The sequence below is a fragment of the Culex pipiens genome, chromosome 3, assembly GCF_016801865.2.
Source record: "Culex pipiens pallens isolate TS chromosome 3, TS_CPP_V2, whole genome shotgun sequence".
Lineage (NCBI taxonomy): Eukaryota > Metazoa > Arthropoda > Insecta > Diptera > Culicidae > Culex > Culex pipiens.
Window position 1 is genome coordinate 180,880,720 of NC_068939.1, and position 23,820 is coordinate 180,904,539.

The 23,820-nt window shown below is 33.9% G+C and overlaps 1 protein-coding gene across 1 annotated transcript in view; it reads right to left on the bottom strand.

Moving 5' to 3' along the window:
* The window catches only part of LOC120423936 (microtubule-associated protein futsch), a 163,830-nt gene that overhangs the window by 84,080 nt on the left and 55,930 nt on the right, over positions 1-23,820 (bottom strand). The window contains exon 2 of the mRNA XM_039587920.2: positions 1,505-1,603. Within this exon, the coding sequence (XP_039443854.1) occupies positions 1,505-1,603 (99 nt within the window). The remainder of the gene's footprint in view (positions 1-1,504; positions 1,604-23,820) is intronic.

The following is a 23,820-nucleotide window of genomic DNA, read 5'->3' on the forward strand; positions in this document are numbered from 1 at the left end:
TTAAAAATATTTTTTGAAGTTTTCATCTCACTTTTTAAAAACTAAATTTAAAATCAATAGCCAAAAATAATATAATTTGTAACGAAATCCAATTTTTTATTCAAAATGAGAACAAAAAACAATAAAGGGTAGTATTTTTTAGCTTTCACGGGAATCATCCACCCAAATAATCAAATATTGTTAAAATTAAACAGAACTCAGAAAAAAATCTGAAATCTTTTCAAAAGGTGATTTCAAAGAAAAAAATATTCTTCAATTCATTTTGAATAGAATATAGCTTGATTCCTTTAATTTTTTTTTTTGAAATTGTATCTTTCAAATAAAATTAACATTAAATTCAAATAAAATTGGCATTAACAAGCATAGCACAACGAATGAAAATATTACTAAATTTACTTAGTTTTTAACAAAACTAAAAAATCTGAACAATTCCTTAAACGGTTCATATCAAACTATTAAATTTAAAACTATTGAATTTACTTGAATAGTCATTATGGTTGACATATTTATTGTGCCGCTATTAAAAAAAAATTGAGAAAATTGATAAAATTCACGAATTTCACGCTGTTCGCGCAATCGTCAAAATTCACTATCCCTATATAAGTAATTAAACAAGGGTATTCATTCGCTTAATTCTACAGTAGTTTATAAGATTATTTTATTCCTATTTGAGCTTGAGAAATTATTTTGAGAAATATCGTTACAAATTCACACAAACATAAAATTTCACGGGATTTCACGGAAAAAGTCAAATTTCACGGATTTCACGCTGTCCGCGAAATCGTGAAATTTCACTAACCCTTCAAATTATATTTAAAATGGAACAACATGATTAAGTCACGGTCACTAGCATAAGAACTCCATAATAAATGTGATACAAATTTGTCATCCATGTCTAAGTCACTCATCTCAGCCAAATCCCAGCAAGCCCGGCGTTCTTTTCGACAGACTCAACTCCGTGTCGTCCTGCGTGAATGATGGATGCTGTGCTGTTCGTTCACCAAACCATGCAAATTAATTTCCCTGATTTATTGTGTGGAACTCGTTGCCGTTCTCACGAAGGGCAAACTTTTCCCAGCAATTAATTACTGGTAGCTTGAGGTGTGGTGCTACGCCCCGTCGCACACGCAAAGTATTGACACACACACACACACTGTGGGAAAAGTTTCCACTCGCTTCAGTTTTATTTGTAAAGAGATTTTCGGGGGATATTTTAACGCGAAAATTGCGCATTTCAATAAAAGATTAGTTTGGCGCTCCGTTTGAAGGGATTAAGCTTCCCATCCCAAACCGCAATTAAGATTCAAAGATAACCAAAAACCCCGACGGCTTAGGACACACAAGTTGATCCCGTCGACCTTTTTCTTAATTGATCGCGATGAGGTCAAGGAACAGGATAAAAGCGTTTTGTAGTCCCTTTTTGGGGATGATTACGAAAGGCGGCGTCATAATCAGGCGAACAAGAACGTCTCCCCCCTTCTGAAAAGTGCTTTCAAAAACTTACCGTGCTTGCCTTCCTCGCCCTCGAGGGCCTGCAGCGTGATGGTATGCAGTTCCTCCTCCAGGTCGACGTGACAGTCCGACACGTCCCATGACAGGAAGCCTGGGGAGGTGAAAAAACAAACACAAATAAGAAAATTAAAGTTGTGTTATCGGTGATTTTACTGTTGTTGTTTTTGTTGCTTTACCGACAAGTCAGTTAGTTTAGCTTGCGTGCCAAAAGTTGCGTTCCGGTTGCTTGGATGAACTGGTTGGGTGGAATTTACGATATGGGAAAAGTTGGAACCTGATGGACTCTGTCGGAATCGACCGGTGGGAATTGGGTGGGAACGTTCATCATGATGAGTTAATAATGAATAGAGTATACGGAATAGTTGGTGTTTTGATTTGTTCTTGGTGGGAGAACAGTGTCACTTTGGTTCAATTGATTTAGAGTCTTATAACACATGCAACACCATAGAAAACTTATGACATTGAAATAACTGATCTTGTGTTTTCTTATCTTGATTGCTGATTAGAATGGATTTCATTTTATAGTACTTTTTGATTGAAAGTTGGATTTTAAACCTTAACCCTCTAACGCCCATGGTTACATCCAGAGCACCACTAATTTTTGTCTTCAAATTGAATTTTTCTGCAACCATGCATTTCTATATAAAATGTTAACTTAAAACCATTAAAAATTCATTTGGTCGATTCAGTCACGAGTAATGGCGAAAATCGTAAAAAATCTCGAATTTGCTCCATGCGGGAAGGGGTTAAAATAAACTCAAAATAGTAGTTTATGCAACAAGTTGCAAAAAGAGGATTTTTTCAGCACGAGTCGTACATTTATCCAACGAGGTTGACCGAGTTGGATAAATACGACGAGTGTTGAAAAAATCAACTTTTGCAACGAGTTCCATACAACATTTTTTGCAATTCCGAAAAACACCCAATGAGTGAAATTTTCAGTCAAATTTTCTTGTATTTTGTCAATAAATCGTTTAAATAAAAAAATGTTGAAAAGTGGTACTTTTCGAAACAAGTGTTGAAAAGTTCAACTTTTCAGCACCCATTTCAGTGCTGAAAAGTAGAACTTTTCAGCATTTATTTTGAAAAGTGTTGCAATTCGATTCTATTATTTTTGGTACAGAAAAGTAGGCTATTTCGTCGTTCAAGAATGACAGGAAAAGTAAGTAGTTTCACGACGGAATTGCAAAAAGTTTTTTTTTTTTTTGGGTCATTTGATATTTGAACCAATTTTTATTCTGGATTAATCAATACCTGCAACAAAACATTAGACATGCCAAAACTTTTGCCTCTGCGGATTTAAACAAAAATTAAAACTTATCACAATGCACTATGGGCGACCTCCATACAAACAGGTGGCAATTTCTTTATTATTATTTTGTGTGTGGAGATTTAGGGTAGTTTTCGTTAAATGAATGAAATGGATTTTTTTTTCCGAGAATGCTTTTTTGTTTTTAATGTCCAATATAGTTTTCCATATTACATTGAATTGCAACCGGGTCCGGTGGCTGTGGTTAGCGTGGTAGCCTCTCACCCCAGTATGGCCTGGGTTCAATCCCAGACGGACCCGGTGGTATTTTTCGAGACGAGATTTGCCTGATCACGCCTTCTATCGGTTGGGGAAGTAAAACGTCGGTCCATTTTCGTAAAAGAGGTTTTAGGTGACTCACCACACATAACCTTCGGACGCCTAGAAATGAGCATAAACTTGCAACAGAGCCCACAAAAGACCCGGGGGTCGTTAAAGTGGGTTGCTTTGCTTTTTGAATTGCAACTATGGCGATTTTCATGATTTGTTGAGACATTTTAATCTTTGAATAATATTTGCATATATCATTTTCATTCTTGCATGATGATTAGGGAGATTATTTAAAAAATACTTTGTTGTTGCAATATTTTATCCAACAAATTAAAAAAAAAATATTCTGAAAAAAAGCATTAAATTTTTAGTCAGTCTTGCTTACTATTTTTTCTTACCTTTTTTTTCTAGCAATATTGTACTGAGCAATTCTCTACGAAATCGGTCTTTTTTAAATTTTAATTTTTGTATTTTTTAATCCGGCTGAAACTTTTTTGGTGCCTTCGGTATGCCCAAAGAAGCCATTTTGCATCAATAGTTTGTCCATATAATTTTCCATACAAATTTGGCAGCTGTCCATACAAAAATGATTTATGAAAATTCAAAAATCTGTATCTTTTGAAGGAATTTTTGATCGATTTGGTGTCTTCTGCAAAGTTGTAGGTATGGAAAAGGACAAAACTGAAATTTTTTTTTTGTGATTTTTAATTTCACTTTTTGTCACTAAAACATGATTTTCAAAAAAAACACTATTTTTGTTTTATTTTCTGATATTTTTATAAATGCCGAACTTTTCAGAAATTTCCAGAATGTGCAAACAAATTTTTACCGAGTTACGAATTTTTGAATCAATACTGATTTTTTCCAAAAAAAAATCAAATGTTGGTCGCAAAAATTTGTCAACTTCATTTTTCGATGTAAAATTGAATTTGCAATCAAAAAGTAATGTAGGAAAATTTGATAAAGTGCACCGATTTCAAGTTATAGCCATTTTTGGTAACTTTTTTTAAAAAAAAGTCACATTTATTCATTGTTTGCCTACTTTAAAAAAAATTTGAAATGCTGAGAAAACTCTCTACATTTTGTTTTTATTTTTTTATTTTTTCGATTCGACCCTTAGTTGCTGAGATATTGCAATGCAAAGATTTAAAAACAGGAAAATTTATTTTTTCTAAGCCTCACCCAAACAACATACCATATTCTAATGTCGATATCTCAGTAACTAATGGTCAGATTTTCAATGTTAAAAAATTAAAAATTCGTGAAATATTCCGATCTTTTTGAAAAAAATGTAGTTATTTTTTAATCAACACTAACATTTTAAATGGGCGTGATATTGAATATTAGGCCCTTTTAAAATGTTAGTCTTGATTCAAAAAAAATATTATTTTCGAAAAAATCGGAAAATTTCACGAATGTTTCATGTTTTAACATTGAAAATCGGACCATTAGTTGCTGAGATATCGACATTAGAATATTATCTCAGTAGTCAGAGGTCCAATCTTCAATGTCTTTTAGACAATTTCATAGAAAATTTTCTGAACTTTTTTTTTTCAGAAATGGTACTCATGGTCACTATTTTTAAAAATCGAACTATTATCAAAAAAACTGTAAAGTACTTTTCAATTTCAAATTCAATTTTACATAAAAAGTTGAGGTCAAATTTTTCTTTTTGGTATAAAATTTCGATTTTTTTCCAAAAATCACAATTTTTTTTACCATACTTCTCTATAGCTCAAAAGTTGCGGGTTTTTGTCCCCTAAAACATATAAAAAAATCTCGAAAATCATAAAATACGTATTTTGGGAAATTGAGTTTTTGTAAAAAAAATGTTGATTAAAGAAATCGGGAAAAAAAATTTCCGTGTACCTATTTTTTCTCATTAGTCCTCAACAATACCTATCAGAAATTTAGTCCTCAACAATACCTATCAGAAAATTCACTTAAAAGTTACAGCTGTTTATATATTTACGTACCATTTTTGTATGGAAACCTGCCAAAATTGTATGGAGACTTGTATGGGTGAACCAAGGAAGGCCCCAACAAAGTATGAGCCAAATAAAAAAATACAAAAAATAAAAATGGTCGAAATCGGCCGATTTCGTTGAGAATTGCTCATGTGATAAATTATGAATAACTGAGTATTTTGGAAAAAAATATCGTCATGAAACTTTCAAGAAAGATTGGAAATCATCCTTGTAGTGGATTCAATGAATTTTCTGTATTATTAAATTTTTAAGATTTTTTAACATGCCTTATAAATGTATAATGCATGCATTTTTTGATATGTTAAAAACTTAACAAAAAACTATTATTAGTGCAAATTATTTCTAGTTTGTTTTAAGAAAAATAAAGGCTCATGAAGGAAACCAATGCAGTGAACAGTGTTCGCAGTTTTTTAAAAAAAAAATTTTTAAGCCAAAAGTCATCTAAAACTCTCTGGTTTACGTAGTTCCTGAACGAGTTTGCACTCCCAAGCCATTATCGAGAAATGCTTTTATTCTTAATTGTTCAACTCGGCGTCACTAATGCGAGATAATGGCATCACTTCTATTCACTGAATAATAAACTAAACAAACATTTGATTGCAATTTCCATTTTACCTCTCTCCCTCGATGTAGGCTCAACCGTCGCACTCCACTGCCAGCACTGTCTGTTCGAGGGCTGTGATGGCGCCGCCGCCGCCACCGGCCAGGAGGAGCAAATCGAGTGCAACGTGCACACCGTCAACCGGCTGTACCACCATCTGGCAGCACTGGCCAACCTCGAGGGACTACTTTCGGCACCGGGTCCGCAGGACTTTGCGTGCTTCCAGGTGGTGATTTCGGACGGGGCCAAGAACGGAACCGTCAAGAGTTGCGCCTTTGCCGAGTCGGACATTTGCAGCGCGTGGAAGCCGGCCATCCGCGTCGAGTCGTGCCAGGTTTGGAATGGTTCGACGCAGACCACTGCTCATAGCTTGGCCGGGTTGCCAGCTGGTGGGGCGGTGGGACGACTTTATTGGATTGTCGCACTGCCGTTGATTGCCCTCAAAATTGGATCAATAAAGCTGTGAAACTTTGCGACCTGCCGCCGACGAAATTACAGTGTGATTAAAAATGATTCAATTAAAATGTAATTCGCTTTCGATCGAAAGTTTCTCTTTCGCGGTTGGTCGCACTGGGCTGGAAGAAAGGTGTATCGATTTTTATTTTGTTTCTGTTAGAAATGTTTATTGCTGCGGTTGGGGATCAATTATGAATCGGCGCCGGACGCGAAAATTGGGTGCAAACGATGGCCGGGAATGGCTGTTTTTCTGTTTTGCGAACCCCGTTGTTTGCCCACCTCTAAATGGGATTGGTATTTGGTATTGATTCAGCCCAATTGGTTTGTCAACCAATGCCGGCAAGTAATGCATTTTTAATGTGGTTTCGCCGGGTTGATTGGATGGCTTTGGGGACGTTATTTTTCGTTGGTTTTCATCTTATTTGCATTCTTGAATATTGATTTTTGATTTTAAAACATAATACAATTTTTTACATACTTGGTCCTGGAACAGTTGTTTCAACATCGATGTGCAATGTTTTTTCTTCAACCTTCCATTGTATGTCTAGTGCTAATTAATCAATCGTGAAAGCACTCTTCAACGTTACCGACTCAACTTCACATCCAGCAATGAGTTAAATCGATACAATGAATCGTCGATTCCCGGGTGTTCCGAGTGACCTTCAACTTGATTCAACATCGTGGAGCCTTTATCTTCACCACGTGGACCGTGCTCCTCTGTGCTAAAGTAAACCTAAAGTTCCAGGAAAAAAAAAATAAACAAAGCAAACATCGTCTCGTTCTCTTAGAACTGCCTCAAACCAGGACTCATCTGCTGCAACTGCAGTAGGCGATGCACCACCATCCGCCGTGCCACGAGGATGATGAACTGGGTTAACAAGCGATGGTGCACACACACACGTCCCAAAAAGCCCCGCCGGATGTTGAAACAGAAATATTGTACCAGGGCAGGCAGGATATGGGTTGTTTGCCATGGTATGCACTGGTTTTGCATACATCCAGGAGGGTCTCTCCAACGAGGGATACCGGACGAACGCGAAATTCCAAATATGCAGATTTCACCGACAGACCGACCGTCGTAAATCATGAGTGCGAACACTTTACTGGGCGTTTGGCGGATTTTAGGCACGTCCCAGAACACGGAGCGACACTTGAATAATATTTTACTTCAATATTCATTATGGTGTTCACAAAAAAAAAAGAACAAACATTAGATGGCGTAACGAGATTTCATTATTAAAACAGAGCATTCTTTAACACTCTACTGCTCAATTTATGGGTGAGAATTTTTTTTTCTTTTGTTCGGAAGGCCATTTTGAGCTTGTTTTGTTCTCAAAAAAACTAAATATATTTAAATTTTTTTAGGTATGAATCGTTTGTAGTATTTTTATTTTCATATGGGAGCAATTCTCTGAGATTTCGGTCATTCGATTTTTTTGTAGTTTTTATTTCGGCTGAAACTTTTTTGGTGCCTTTGGTATGCCCAAAGAAGCCATTTTGCATCATTAGTTTGTCCATATAATTTTCCATACAAATTTGGCAGCTGTCCGTACAAAAATGATTTGTAAAAATTCGAAAATCTGTATCTTTGGGAGGATTTTTTTGATCGATTTGGTGTCTTCGGCAAAGTTGTAGGTATGGATAAGGACTCTGATAAGAAAATCTGATATACGGTAAAAAAAATTGGCGATTTTTGATTTCACTTTTTGTCACTAAAACTTTATTTGCATAAAAACACTATTTTTTCTGATTTGTTTTAGGGGACATAAAAAGCAAACTTTTCAGAAATTTCCAGAATAGGCAAAAAATCTTTGGCCGAGTTATGAATTTTTGAATCAATACTGATTTTTAGAAAAAATCGAAATATTTGTCGCAAAAAATTTTCAACTTTTCGATGTAATACCAAATTTTTTATCAAAAAGTACTTTAGTGAAATTTTGATAAAGTGCACCGTTTTCAAATTAAACTATATTAAGTAACTTTTTTGAATAGTAGCAGTTATTCTTTTTTTTTAATTAGTGCCCATGTTTGCCCACTCATGAAAAAAAATTAAGAGCTGAGAAAATTCCCTTTACTTTGCATTTTTGATTTTTGTTGATACGACTCTTAGTTGCTAAGATATTGCCATGCAAAGATTAAAAAACAGGAACATTTATTTTTCTAGGTCTCACCCAAACAACCCATAATTTTCTAATGTTGATATCTCAGCAACTAATGGTCCGATTTTCAATGTTAAAATATAAATCTTTTCGATTTTTTTTTCAATCAGGACTAACATTTCAAAAGGGCGAAACATTCAATATTACGTCCTTTTGAAATGACAGTCTTGATTTAAAAAATTGAAAATATTGTTTTCGAAAAGATCAGAAAATTTCACGAATGTTTATTTTCAAAAAAGTTACCTAAAAATGGCTATAACTTGAAAACGGTGCACTTTATCAAAATTTCACTTAAATTCTTTTTGATGGCAAATTCGAAAAACGAACTTGAAAAATGTTTGCGCCCAATATTTCGATTTTTTGAAAAAATCAGTATTGATTCAAAAAAATCATAACTCAGTCAAAGATTTTTCGCCCATTCTGGAAATTTCTGAAAAGTTGGCATTTGATGTCCTCTAAAACACATCAGAAAATAAAAATCATAAAAATAGTGTTTTTTTGCAAATCAAGTTTTAGTGAGTTGTAGAAAGTAAAAGTAGAACTACCCGAGCAGGGGTAAATAACACGGGAATACCAAATTTTGGTATTACTTGGGCAAATAACAGCGACCAAAATGTGCCCTTGGTTGCCCAGTAATAGATGGTAAAATACCATGAAATCATACCAAAAGCTTGTATGTGGAAGGGCACAACAATACCATACCATGTTATTCCAAAGGTAAAATAATACCACAAAATAAAATCATTTCAATACCAAGTTGAGGTCTTCTGGATTTTTGAACATTGCTTGAATACCAAAACTTGGTATTGTCATGGTTTTAATTTTAGGTATTCCCGCGCCCTTGGAAAATCATATTTTGGTATTCCTGTGGTCTTCCACAAACATGATATTGGTTTGATTTCATGGTATTTTACCATCTATTACTGGGCAACCAAGAGCACATTTTGGTCGCTGGTATTTGCACAAGTAATACCAAAATTTGCTATTTTCATACCATTTTTAGTGCAGCAGTTGCAGTTAGTGAAAAAAAACGTAAATGATCCTTATGCAACAACCAAATCTACTCACCTGATGATTCCATGTTGTTTTTAGTGATATTCTTCACCACACCGAATGCATTTGTCATTGATGAACGGCTGTACTTGAAGTTCTTGAAGCTTCTGAAAAATAACAAGATTGAAAAATAAGTATTATTAAAATGAAACTGGATTGAAATTCACCAAAATTCAATAATCTGTTGATTGACTCGTTTTTCAAAGTATTTGGTTATCCCAACTTAGAAAAATTTCAACGTTTTTGAAAAAAATATTAGTGGGTATATCACAAAAAAAAAATTAAATCAGCTTTAACATTTTTGGGTTTCAAGTCAAGTTAGCGCAAAATTAATTATCTCGTCAAAAATTTAAAAAAAATCCATAGTTTCAGAGAAAATTGATGAAACCTTTCAATACCAAAATAATACCAAAATGTGGCATCCTGACTTAGAAATTTTTCCACAATGTCAAGTCATTTCTGTAGGGGGTATATCAAAAATGTTTAAAATCAAGTTTGAAATTTCCGGTTTTCAATGAAAGCATTCGCTTTGAGACATCATTTTAGCGCAAAATTAATTATTTTGTCAAAATTGGTCAAAATTTTCCCATAGTTTCAGAGGAAATTGATAAAACACCTTAATACCAAAATAATACCAAAATGTGCCATCCTGACTTAAAAAATTTTCCACAATGTCAAGTCATTTCTGTAGGGGGTATATCAAAAATGTTTAAAATCAAGTTTGAAATTTCCGGTTTTCAATGAAAGCATTCGCTTTGAGACATCATTTTAGCGCAAAATTAATTATTTTGTCAAAATTGGTCAAAATTTTCCCATAGTTTCAGAGGAAATTGATAAAACACCTTAATACCAAAATAATACCAAAATGTGCCATCCTGACTTAAAAAATTTTCCACAATGTCAAGTCATTTCTGTAGGGGGTATATCAAAAATGTTTAAAATCAAGTTTGAAATTTCCGGTTTTCAATGAAAGCATTCGCTTTGAGACATCATTTTAGCGCAAAATTAATTATTTTGTCAAAATTGGTCAAAATTTTCCCATAGTTTCAGAGGAAATTGATAAAACACCTTAATACCAAAATAATACCAAAATGTGCCATCCTGACTTAAAAAATTTTCCACAATGTCAAGTCATTTCTGTAGGGGGTATATCAAAAATGTTTAAAATCAAGTTTGAAATTTTCGGTTTTCAATGAAAGCATTCGCTTTTAGACATCATTTTAGCGCAAAATTAATTATTTTGTCAAAATTGGTCAACATTTTCCCATAGTTTCAGAGGAAATTGATAAAACACCTTAATACCAAAATAATACCAAAATGTGCCATCCTGACTTAGAAAATTTTCCACAATTTCAAGTCATTTCTGTAGGGGGTTTATCAAAAATGTTTAAAATCAAGTTTGAAATTTCCGGTTTTCAATGAAAGCATTCGCTTTGAGAAATCATTTTAGCGCAAAATTAATTATTTTGTCAAAATTGGTCAAAATTTTCCCATAATTTCAGAGGAATTTGGTAAAACACTTTAATACCAAAATAATACCAAAATGTGGTGTTCGACCATTGACAAATTCTGCAATTTTGCAATATCAAAACAATACCTTAAATTGGTATGATACCACATTTTGCTCTTGCATAATCCTTAAGACAAATTTTTAAGGGTCCAGGAATACCAAAATTTGGTATTGATACCAGAGAAAGGTATTATTACGCATTTCCCTTGTTATTTACCCATGCTCGGGTATTCGATTCTTTTATTTTTGGTAGAAAATAGTAGGCCTTTTCGTGGCAGGAAAAGTAAGTAGTTTCACGACCAGAGGCGCCGACTATTCCAAAATGTTGGGGGGCACGGTTGTTTTCCTAAATCGATAGATAAGAGTGGCGTTTAGATGTTAAAGTTTCTTGTATATCACGAATTTTACTACAGAGAAACCTCTTTTTACGCGGTGGCGTTACGCTTTTTGTTTCGTAGATTTCTCTTAAACCATACAATATTTTTGCAAGCTCTAAAAAGCGTTTTGTAGATCTGAACAAAACCTACAAATTGCTTTTAAAAGTTTGCAAAAATGTTGCGTCGTTCAAGAGAAATCGACTAAGGCTTCATCCATAAAGTACGTCACGCTAAAATCAGCCAAAATTGACCCCCCCTCCCCCCCTTTGTCACGCTTTTCCTATACTTATAACATGCAATGTCACACTTGCTCAGACCCCTCCCCCCTAGAGCGTGACATACTTTATGGATGACGCCTAATTAGAAAAACGTAACGCACCGCGTAAAAAGAGGTTTCACTGTAATTTGAATATTACGATGTGATACGATTTTTTTTCATCCTGAATCCATTTTTTTTTTGAGAAAGATAATTTATTAAAACGTGATTGAGAATGTTGAAAATTTCAAAATAATGAAACATCAATTTATTTTTTAAGAATTTAAGAATTTGAGAATTTAAGAAATTAAGATGAATGGCAAATCGCAGAATGTTGCGATTGTTTTCGCAAGAGTTTGCGTAAGTTTGATTGTAGATGAGGTGCTACAGTCCAGACTCGATTACCCGAAGGTTTGTATGGGACTTAGGATAATCGAATCACGAAACATCAAATTCGAGTTCTGCAACCCCATTTTAGTCAAATTTGAATAGTTGATTGCCTATTAAATATTTTTTTCAACATCTCAACACCACCATATTGGCTGCCATCTTGGATTTAAAAGTTTTAAATCACTTTAACGTAGTTTAGGGGTCATACTTAAGCTCGGCAATAAAAAATAAGGCAACGATAAAATCGTGATTCGATTATCCGAAGTTTCGATTAACCGAAGTGAAATTTTTCCGAGGCCTTCGGATAATCGAGTTTGCACTGTATAGAAAAAGTACATTGGTTTTGTTTTTGGAACAACATACACAGATAGAAATCTTATGAGCAAATCCGTAAAATCTATGTTGACGACATCTCTCAAATCATATACCGATGCCTCTGTGCTCTTGTACTAAGCTTGCTGGTTTTCCTACCTAGATAGCATAAGAGAGCACAGTGGTATAGATAAAACGTTGTCGATTTAGAAAAAAATCGCATCTGATTGCATTGTGATTTTTTTTTTGTAGTATTTGAAATAAGAATATTTTTTTTCCAAAATTTCTAGGGGGGCACAATGTATGGGCTGCCCCCCCTGCCCAATTTTAAGGGGGGCAAAAAGTACCGTGCCCCCCCCCAAAGTCGGCGCCCCTGTTCACGACTGAATTGCAAAAAAAAACTATTTTTTGTTTTCTATGTGATAAAGGACATAAAAATTCATCTTTTGAGTAAGTATCAACAAATCTTTGACCAAGTAATATTTTTTTTTGAAAAATGTAATTTTTCCTAAAATAAAAATAAATAATCAAAAAAAAGTTTTTTGATATAATTTTCTGATATAAAATTAAATTTGCAATCAAAAAGTACCTTAGTGAAAAAATCGCAGTTTGTCGATTATTTTAAATAGTTCCATTGTTTGCCCAACTAAAAAAAAAATATTGTCGACAATCTGAAAAATTTCATTCATTTGGATTTTTTGAACTTTGTTGATAGGTATACTTTTTGATTGCTGAGATACGGCCATGAAAAGAGAAAAAAAAGACAGGAAAAGTGAGATTTCTGAGTGTTGCCCAATTAGCCCGATATCTCTGTAACTCATGGTCCGAGTTGCAATGTTGAAAAATGAAAGTTTTGTAAAATTTTCTGCGTTTTTAAATTAAAAATATTTTGAAATTTTATCAGGAAGCATAATTATTTTTAAAACACCTATTTTTTACATTTTCAAATGTTGAGCTGGATACTCAAAAAAATATCTTAAAATGGCTAGATAAAAAAAAAGTATATTTTTGGGAATTCAACTTTAGTGCCAAAGGATCTGCATTTTTTCCTGTATCTTTTTTATCGGTTTAGTCCTTATTCATACCTGAATGGTTCTCTACGATGTCGCAAATCGACCAAAAAAGTAATTTAACATAATTATTTTTTCCATACAAGTCTCCATATAAATTTGAGGGCTGGTCATACAAATGGGTCTGAAATTCTGAATCTAAAGAGGGATTTTCTGGTCGTTTTGATGTCTTCGGCAAAGTTGTTAGTTATGGTTAGGACTTTCCAGAAAAAATAGGTACACGGAAACGGGATTAGATTTCTTATATAACTTTAACTCACTAAAATTTAAATTCTAAAAAATTATTCAATATATTTATTTCATTTTATTTATTTAAATTTTTTAATTTTTTCATAGGTTTTACGGGACTAAAAAAGAAATTGAGCCATAGTGCGAGATGGTTCAAAATCTGGTTTAGAAGATATGATTTTTTAAATGCAATAAAAAATCATATCTTCTAAACCAGATTTTGAACCATCTCGCACTATGGCTCAATTTCTTTTTTAGTCCTGTAAAAACTAAATAAATCGAAAATGTTTTCTGAAAGTAGCTTTAACTTGACAACGGTACTGTAACAGTTTATCAAACAAATTGTTAAGTATAAAATGATTTTTTTTTCATTTGTTTTTGTCTGGGTTTTTAATGTTTTTCAAAAAACACGAAATTTTTTAGTATGGAGACTTCTAACTAATGATGCAAAATTGCTACTTTTGACAATGTGATGCTTGGACAAAGTTTCTTTCAAATCCAAAAATGAAAATTTAAAAATCGTGAAAATCCCATTTTTGTACGGGTAGCCGCCAAATTTGTATGGAAAATGATGGACATGAATGGACAAACTGATGATGATAATTTGATTTCCTCAAAAATCTGAATTATTTCACATTATGGATAATTATTTTCACAAACAGCCCGAGGCTGACAAAAAAAGAACGCGAAAACATTTTCATGCCTCCAATTTTTAGCACAACCGAACCAAAACCAGTAAGAGTGGGGTGAAAAAAGAAGTAGCATTTAAAAATAGATTCCAATTATGGAATCTGCACTAGGGGGCTGGCTGTTGTGACGGAACCTTTCAGTGTGCCGTTCAGTGTGATGACGGATGATAAATTTAATTAATTTTTCGTTGCCATTACAGGGTTTGAAGAGGGGTGTGGCACCGCTCAGGAAGTTCTTATCTGTTCCCCAGTGTTGATGTAATAAAGTTAGCTGGAAAAAGCTGTGAAATTGAGGTTGGTGGATAAATTTGAAATTTTCGCTAATTTGGGCTTGTTATTTGAAAATTAAAAATATTCGAGAAATTTAGTAGGAAAATCGAGCAAGGTTACGTAACTCCACAACGAAACCTCCGTTTCCAATTTTAGAAGGAAGCCCTTTGAACTGTAAGTGCGTCCTGAACCCGTTCACGCATGAATTAGCTTGTGAAGTCGTACATCTACCAGCCAGGCGGTAATGGTCGAGTATGATGTCACTTGAGGTTCCAATTGTGAACCAGAGAGAGGAAAATAAAAAAGAGTTTTCCTCCGTAACTTCCGATCCGGCTTCATAACTCGAGGACGATTTCCACTTGAAGCCTCTCTTGACTGGTCCTGGTGAGGGGTGGGGGGTTCGAAGTTCATTCATGCTTGAAATAGGATAAATTTCACTTTGTCATTTTTCCCCCTTTCATCGCTGCGCCGATAATGGTGGGCAGCTCGGTTGCACAATCATCATCGTTTCTCCAGCGTTCATGAAATCGTCGTTCAGTGGTAATGGCACTATTACGCACTTAGGTAAAACAGTTGAAATTTTTTAAATTATCATTAAATTCTTTAGTTTACTAATTCTTCAATAATTTTATCCTTCAATTCTTTAATTTTGTAATGATTTAATTCATGAATTCTGCTTTATTTTTTGAAAATGCTAATCTCTAAACTTTGTTTAAAATACTTTTCTAGATAAATTTATTAAAAAAATATTGTTTTAAACTTACAAAAATAGATGAAAACTTTCCCTCAATGAGTGCACTTCCCCTTTCCACAAACATTAGTCACACGTGCACTTGCACACGGGGTAACACACTTGGTTACGCATTACGCTTGATGGAAATTTGAGATTGTACACACACAAACACTCAAAACACACACACTCCGCTCGGCTCGTCTGCGGGCATTAGAGACACTCATTACTTTAGCGCTCCGAGGGTTGTTAATTAGATTAAAAATGTGAGCCAACCCCCCACTCGCTGGGCTGGGTGAAGGGAAATAAACGACCTTCGTCAGCTGGTTATGAGTGTGCGGCATAAAGTACTCCCCCCACCCGATCCTTATATGGGAGGAGGAAGGTTTTTTTTTGCGTCTTTTCGTGCAAGGATTAAGTCCTTAAGCAGGCACCACACACTCGCACTCGAGCCAGGTGGAGAATTTTCCGCAGCCGCTTTTGATGTGCAGCTTATATTTGCGCTGTTGACTGCCGGAGACAGCTGGTTCTTTTCTTTTTTGCGTTGGTTTTATGCGGCAGATTATTTTATTAAATTAAATGTTAAACCCCCTTCCAGAATAGAGTGCGTTTATATTAAAGTTAAACTAATTTTAAGAGCAATCATTTTTTATAATTTTGAAATTTTAAGTTCCCGTTTTTCAGTATATCTTCTTCGAAAAAAAAACACCTGAAATATAATTTTTGTGAAAATTTGAATTATTTTGGTATTTTTTTGGTTGTCCAAATCTGTTTTTTTCGAAATGTTCGAAAAAATTCCAATCAATTTGTCCAAGAAGCACTGAAAATTTAATCTCTGGTTGACCCCTACATTTCGTAGAAGTTTTAAAGTACTTTAAAAAAAGTTGCCACCTGATAAAGAAAACTTTGAAAGTATTGGAAAACTAATGAGGCCGTTGCAAATATTTTTCAAAGTTTATGTCGCCCCCCCCCCCTCCCCTTCAAAATTGGTCTGAAAAATCAGGGGGCAAAAATTTTTTTTCCAAAAAACTCCTAAATTTATATGGAAATAGAAGTCTAATCAACTGAAAACAATCTACAATGCAATTTTCTGCATTGATTATCATATTTAGCATGTTTGGGCTTGTTTAAAAATGTTTTGAATTTTTATGAAATTCCAATGTACAGCACCACAAAAATTTTATTTTTCGCAAAAATAAAATTTTCGTCAATACTTACATATGATGGCAAAACAACTGGACAGGTGTATAATGCATTTTAAAACACTTTTTTCATTAAAATGTTGAAACCATGGCTCGTAATTTCAATTTTTATACATTTTTTTTATTTTTTTGGTCAGAGTCGAGGGACATAAACTTCAAAAAATATTTGCAACGGCCTGATTGAAAAAAAACTTTGAAAAATATTTGAAAACTTATGATTGAAAAACAATTGAGTTGGTCTAAAATGCATTTTATTTATTTTTTTCATTTTAATGTCAAGACTTTGGCATATTATTTAATTTCATATTTTTTTTTTATTATTGCCAGAGTCGAAGAACCAAAACAAGAACAATAGCCTAAATGCTAACAACATTTTAAACTCAAGACTATGTTTCAAAAAGGGCCGTAGATGTTGATTTTTAATTTTGTATTTTTGAAAATAGAATTATTTTTGGAAATTACAGTTTTTTCTCCAATTCGATAAAAAAAAAAAAATTTTATCAAGCCTTTCGCTATATTTTAAACTTGATTCTCAAATTTCGAGATTGTTTTTAATTAAAAGAGAAGCAAATTTAATTAACAAAAACACTTGCCAACATTGAAAATCAAATCAATAGTTTCCAAGATATCATAAGTTGAAAAATGTGGTAGAATCAGGTACACTGAAATAAGTCTTTTTTTACTACCATTTAAACTTTCGTAGGCTATTTCTTTTATTAACATAGTCAACAAAGTCTATAACAAAAATTGCTGGAAATTTTCTAAGCTTATCGAAGATATCTTTTGAAGCGTTATTTTCTTTGAATTGCTAAACATATGAATTATGTATAACTTTGAATTCGAATATTGATTGGAATTTAATGGAATTTGGCATCAAACATTAATTTTTATAAATTCCATCAACACTTGCCAAACAAAAATTGTTTTTTGCTTTCGAAAAACTAGAATTTCAAGACCAGGTTTTCTATAATTTGTGCTTGTTATGTAAAAAATAAAAATACTCGAGAAATTTAGTTGGTAAATCGAGCAGGGTTATATTACTCCACAAAGTTACCCCCGTTTCCAATTCAGAACTTAGTACCAGGTTGAACACCACAAAAATGCCATTTTGCCATCTAATAAAAAACAAAAATTTAAAAATCGTATTTTGGCAATCTATTTTTTAATGATATAAAGAGAATCATAAAAAAATCTAGATTTTTCGAGTATTTTCCAAAAAATACCAGTTACAAAAGGTCCATTATTCAACTCGGGATTTTCTTAGAAATTAGTGACTTAAATGGTACTGTCATATGGTAATAAGAAAAAAAATCACAAAACTTTTTGATTTTTTACTACACGCAGAAAAATATTTTGTAGGATCAGCCTGTACGAGGTTTGATTCAACCAAATTTTTGTTGAATATAATCAACGCCGATTTTGCGTTTAAACAAACTTTTAATTTTTTTACAATTCCACAAAAATCTTCTGTTGTTTTGAAAAGTTGCTTTGACGTTTAGCGTTGATTCAACAAAAATTTTGATTTTCAAATCAACAAAACGTTTTGTTGATTCAATGCCTTATTTTTCTGCGTGTACTACTACGGTAGGTATATTTAAACCACATTATCGGTTCTACATGGTGTTTGTTTTTGTAATCCATTATTACACTTCTTCTCAGATCGGATTTGAGATTTATTGTAATTTGGGATTACATAATCCACCATTACATCTTCCTTTCAGATTTGCTATTACTTTTTGTAATTATGAATTACAGAAATTTGAATGGTCTAGATTTGTAATTTGTGATTACTTGTTCAAACATATTCATCTCAATTTATAGTGGTTATGTTCTAATGCTATTTGTAAATTTGACCGAAGTTTACGAAGTTTAACAAAAAAAATATAAATATTGAAATAACGAGCCATAGTTTCAGCATTTTCATGGAAAAAGTGGTTAAAATGCATTTTAAACTAGTTCAGTTGTTTTGCAATCATTAATTTTCAAAAAAATAAAGATTTGACGAAAACAAAATTTCTAGCGAAAAAAAAATTAAACTCTGAAAATTTTCAAAAAATCAAAAGATTTTCAAATCAACCCAAACATGCTGAAAATGATTCTATGCGCAGGGAAATGCATTTTAAATTGATTTCGGCTGATTATACTTAAATTTCGATTGGAATTTTGAAGTTTTTTTTGCCCCCCTAATTTTTCCGGCCAACTTTGAAGGGGGGGAAGACAAAAACTATAAATAAAAATTTTACCAGCCTAAGCAAGTGTAAACATTGAGTGTATTCCTTTCACACCTTATGTCATCGTCCATCAAAGTAAGCAGGATACACTCAAAGTTAACAATTGTTAGGACCTTATAATAAATATGTTCAGATTTGTTTATAAGACCTAATTAAAAAAAGTCCAGATTTTCGAATGTTGAGCAACTTGAAATCGGTGCAATTTATCAAAAAAAGGTTTAAAATCATTTTCGTTTGCAAATTTGATTTTTTGATGGTCCCCAACTCAGATTACAGAAATGGTCTGGAGTTTAATTTGTGATTACATGTTAAGAAAATTTGACACTACCATTTTTCTGCGCTTCATTTTTTATGCTCGACTTGTTGAACAATTTAGTTACTTATAATTTTCTTCTTTTTTTTCATAAATACAGACACAGTTAAATTTTGAAAAGAATTTGATAATTTTGAATTTGATTAATTTATTTTATATCAACGTTGTTCACGCAAAATTATTTAAATCATTTTAATTTTTTCTAACGAACGGGCTAAATTAGTAAAATGTTGAATAGATTTTTTCGATTTTGAATTTTGATCATACATAAACTTCATCGACATATACATAGTTTGAGTTTTTTTGCAGCGGTCTTATTTAAGGAAAAAAATAAATAAATCTCTTACAAAAAAAAAGAAATCCCACTCTCCATCAAGCAGATTTTATCGGAAAAAGATGACTCCTTTCACCTTTTCACTACCAGGTCATAAACCATCATTCTCGCTGTAATGAGGTTGAATTGGAGCGTAAATTTCTCCACCTAATTGACATCGCAGTTAATTTTTATAGTTTTACAATTGGATAAGCGTTTACTTTCCACCACCCTTTTTGCCTCAGCAAGTTTAGTTAGCCGAGCCATAATTTAATTTTTGCTCCCCATTTTATGTCCTTTTCTTCGTACCAATTCCGCCCCGATTTATTGAACCAAAAAATAATGAATGTACATAATCGCCCCACATGATCTGAGATCGGCCATCCCCGGTGCGGACGGGGTGAGATTTATGGGATCTTTCCCCAGCTGTGCGGCCACCCACCGTGAGGTGAGGTGACCTTCGCTGCTGCTGTTGGGGGAAAACCCATTATTTGTCGATATCGGACGAAAACGCTATTGGGCGTGAAGCTGTGATGAAGAAAGATTACAGCCACGAGGGGGTGGACACTTTTGCTGTTTGCTTGAGGGAGGTTTACTTTGAACAAAGGCAAGTATTAACATAAGAGGAACATTAAATTTGGGTTCACGAATAGTTTCTCAGGTAAATTTACTGTAGACCTGTGCGAAGCTCATAATTTTGCAAATTGGAAATTTTGCCCTAATGTGATAAACTTTTTCAATCACACAGTATTTTTACTGGGAAAGCATTTTTTCATTTGCAAACCAACTTTTCATCCTAACTTTTAAATTTATCCTTCCCGGCAAAAACACATTTTCCTAACGCGACGAGAAAATTATCCGTATACGCATCACAACTTTCGGATGCTTATTATGCGCGCGCCCATCAGGGAAAACAATCTCTCGAAGAGACTCATGCTTCATTTTCACCGCCCAGATGTGGCTGGCTGGAAATTACTTTCCGACCTTCTTTGGCTTGGCACAGAATGCCCCCGGTTTCGCACCAGTTCCTTGTGTACAGTAAAATAAATCATGATAAAGTTACACCCTAAATTTGGTAATTTTTTGGTGTAAGAATAAAAACAATGTAAAATTACATGGAAAAGAAGTAAATTTACACCATCAAATTTCACACCTTCTGAATTTATCTCACCGTGTAGTATCCGCGTAACATTACGAGTGTAACAAAAACTAGAGAGAAGAATGAGTAAAACTTCATTAACGTACATTTGTGTGCACGCCACGCGCACACATTCTTCGTTCGTTCGTTTTTTTCGGGCTTCTTTTCTCGCCACAACAAGCAGCACCAGCAAATCATTCATTTGTTATGAGAAGGTCGTAAACTTTGTGACATTTCCAGAGGTCGCGCCGCCACCGCCGGTAGGCATTGCCAAAACGCCTGCGTTTATGCAACTACGCAGTTACAGCTTTGAATCTGACAGTTTTTTGGGCAGATTGGAAGGTTTTATGCGCAGGAAATTCAATTTTGTGTGCCGATTGACCGGCTGACAGACAGGTGTAAAGTCGGATGATTGACTGACTGCTTTTTCGGGGCATTCGTTTTTTACTGGGTAAGCGTCATTTCGCCGTGTCAAAAGTATTTCCTAGGAAACATTCTGCGAGGTGATTGATGTTATTGCTGAACGGTTTCTGTTTTGCCTGACATGACAGGAATTTTGGAATAATTTGAATAGTGGGAAAATGTTTTTTTTTTATCAATGTTCCGAGAACTGCCTTAATATTGAGTAATTCTTTCCATTTTCTTCATTGCATTTTTTATTTGAATGATACTTTGTTAACGCATCCACCCTGTCAAAAGAAGTCGTGTTGCATCATTAGATCGTCCATACAAGTCTCTATACAATTTTGGCAGCTGTCCTTACAAAAATGCTGCTAGTACTACTCGATTATCTGAAGACCTTGCAAAATTTCACAATTTTTGTTCTTTGGCTTATTAATAATGACCCTTAAACTACGCTTAAGTGATTTTGTATTTTTAAAATATAAAAAAAAATGCATTTGTTTTATTTAATAGGCTGTCAGATTTTCAAAGTTGACTAAAATGAGGTCGCAGAAATCGAATTTAATGTAAAAAGTTAGAAAAGAAAAAAATACGAAACAATAAGTTTTTGTTCATGATTCAATTATTTGAAGTCCAATACAAACCTTCGAAAAATCGAACTTCGGATAATCGAATCTTTGCACAATCGAGGCTTTGGAAAATCGAGTCTGGACTGTTTAAATATTCGAAAATGTGTATCTTTAGAACGGATTTTCTGATTGACTTAGTGTCTTCGCAAAGTTTTAGGTATTACTTTGGACTTTTTTTAAAGTAAAAACAAGCCTTACCCGACAAACTTCGTTCTGCCTTTTTTCGTTTGGTGACGTTTTTTGCTTATTCAGCCTCCTGTGATCAAAATTTGATTTTACGTTACTTTCTCCATATAATTTGTCGATGCTCCGGAATCAGCGTATTTTTTAATTTTGATATATTTTAGGCGACTAAAAATGTATCATTTGCGATGGACAATAGAATGGTGCAAAATTTGGTACCGGAGCTAGGTTTTTTTTGAAAAAGTTTGTAGATAAAAATCATAAAAAAAAGATTTCTCGATTAAATTTTCAAAAGGTTCTATCTGCATAAGAAACCCATGAGGGATAGGTTGTTTTGAAAAAAAAAGCTAGATTTCAAATATAATTCTAATAAAATAACCTAGCATTTGAAAATATTCAAATTAAGTGTTTTCAGCGTTTTCAAAATCAAAAAATTGATTCCGACATATCACAAGTTGAAAAATTAGGGCTAATTAGGAGACATTGAGAAAAAAAACTAACGTCATTTTGCCCCAAAATTTGAAGGAGCTTTGAATGGAAAACCTAATCCTGCAAATTGGCTCCTTTTGGCATAGGGAATGCATCCAAATAATAAAAAATAAAAACTTCGAAAATGTTTTTTGAAACTTAAATTTGTTTATTAGTTTTTTTTAATTTCGAAAACAGCTGAGCAACTCTCTACGAAATCGGCCGATTTCGACAATTTTTATTTTTTGTATTTTTTGATTTGGCTCAAATATTGTGGGGGCCTTCCCTATGACCAAATAAGCTATTTTGCGTCATTGGTTCACCCATACAAGTCTCCATACAATTTTGGCTGCTGTCCATACAAAAATGGTATGTAAATATTCAAACAGCTGTAACTTTTGAGTGAATTTTCTGATAAATTTGGTGTCTTCGGCAAAGTTGTAGGTATTGTTGAGGACTTTTGAGAAAAAAATTGGTACACGGAAAAAAAATTGCAGATTTTTTATCAACTTTTTTTTTCACTAAAACTCAATTTTCCAAAATACGTATTTTTTGATTTTCGAGATTTTTGATATGTTTTAGGGGACAAAAATCCGCAACTTTTGAGCCATAGAGAAACATGGTCGAAAAATCTGACGCCGAGTTATGAATTTTTGAAAACATAGTGATTTTTTGGAAAAAATCGAAGTTTCATGCAAAAACAAATTTGACATTATTTTTCAATGCAAAATTGAATTTGCAATCGAAAAGTACTTTACAGATTTTTTGATAAAGGGTTCCGTTTTCAAGATGTAGCCACCGAAAGTTTGATTTTAGCGAAATATTTGCTGTTTTTCGATTTTTAAAAATAGTAACCATGAGTGACAATCTCTAAAAATATTTTTTTTGAAAAGTTCAGAAAATTTGCTACAAAATTGTCTAAGAGACATTGAAGATTCGACCTCGGGTTGCTGAGATACAGCGGCTTAAACAAAAAGAAACACGAAAATTGAAGTTTTCTAAGTCTTACCCATGCGCTCATTGCTCGATTCCGGGTAATGAGATAGCGGACTTGCTCGCCAAGAAGGGTGCTGAGAGTGGAGACATTTTTGAAAGGCCAATTAGCCTACAAGAATGCTACGGTTTGCCGAGGCAGCGTGCGCTCCTGGATTGGCAAAAACAATGGGACGACGACACCAAGGGACTTGGATGTATTCCATACGACCTAAGGTGCAAAGAAAAGCCTGGTTCAAGGGAATGGACTTGACGCGTGGATTCATCAGAACGATGTCCCGCCTTATGTCGAACCATTACTCGTCCAAGGCTCATCTTTACCGTATCAACATGAGTGATACGAACTTATGCGACTGTGGGCATGGTTATCAGGACATCGACCATCTCGTATGGGCGTGTCCAGATCACCAGGCTCACAGAATTAAGTTGAAAGATACCCTCAGGGCCCGAGGAAGACCACCAGAAATACCGATGCGAGACGCACTATCTCAACTAGACCTTGATGTTCTCTATCCTATCTATCAGTTCCTCTCAGATTCCAAAATATCTATTTAGTTTTCTTCCAGTTAGTTTTCCTTCAGTTAGTTTTCCTCCAGTTAGTATAACTCGCCTTCACACAAAGCCGTCGTTTCTGGTTGCACCGGAAGCAAAGCAAGATCGCCCCAGCAGCTGGACACCGAGTTGCGGCTGAGGACAAAACGCAAAGGCCAGAAGAGCCAACCAAGACCCCTACACAATCCCCCTTCCCATCCCACGCCTTGTCTTTAA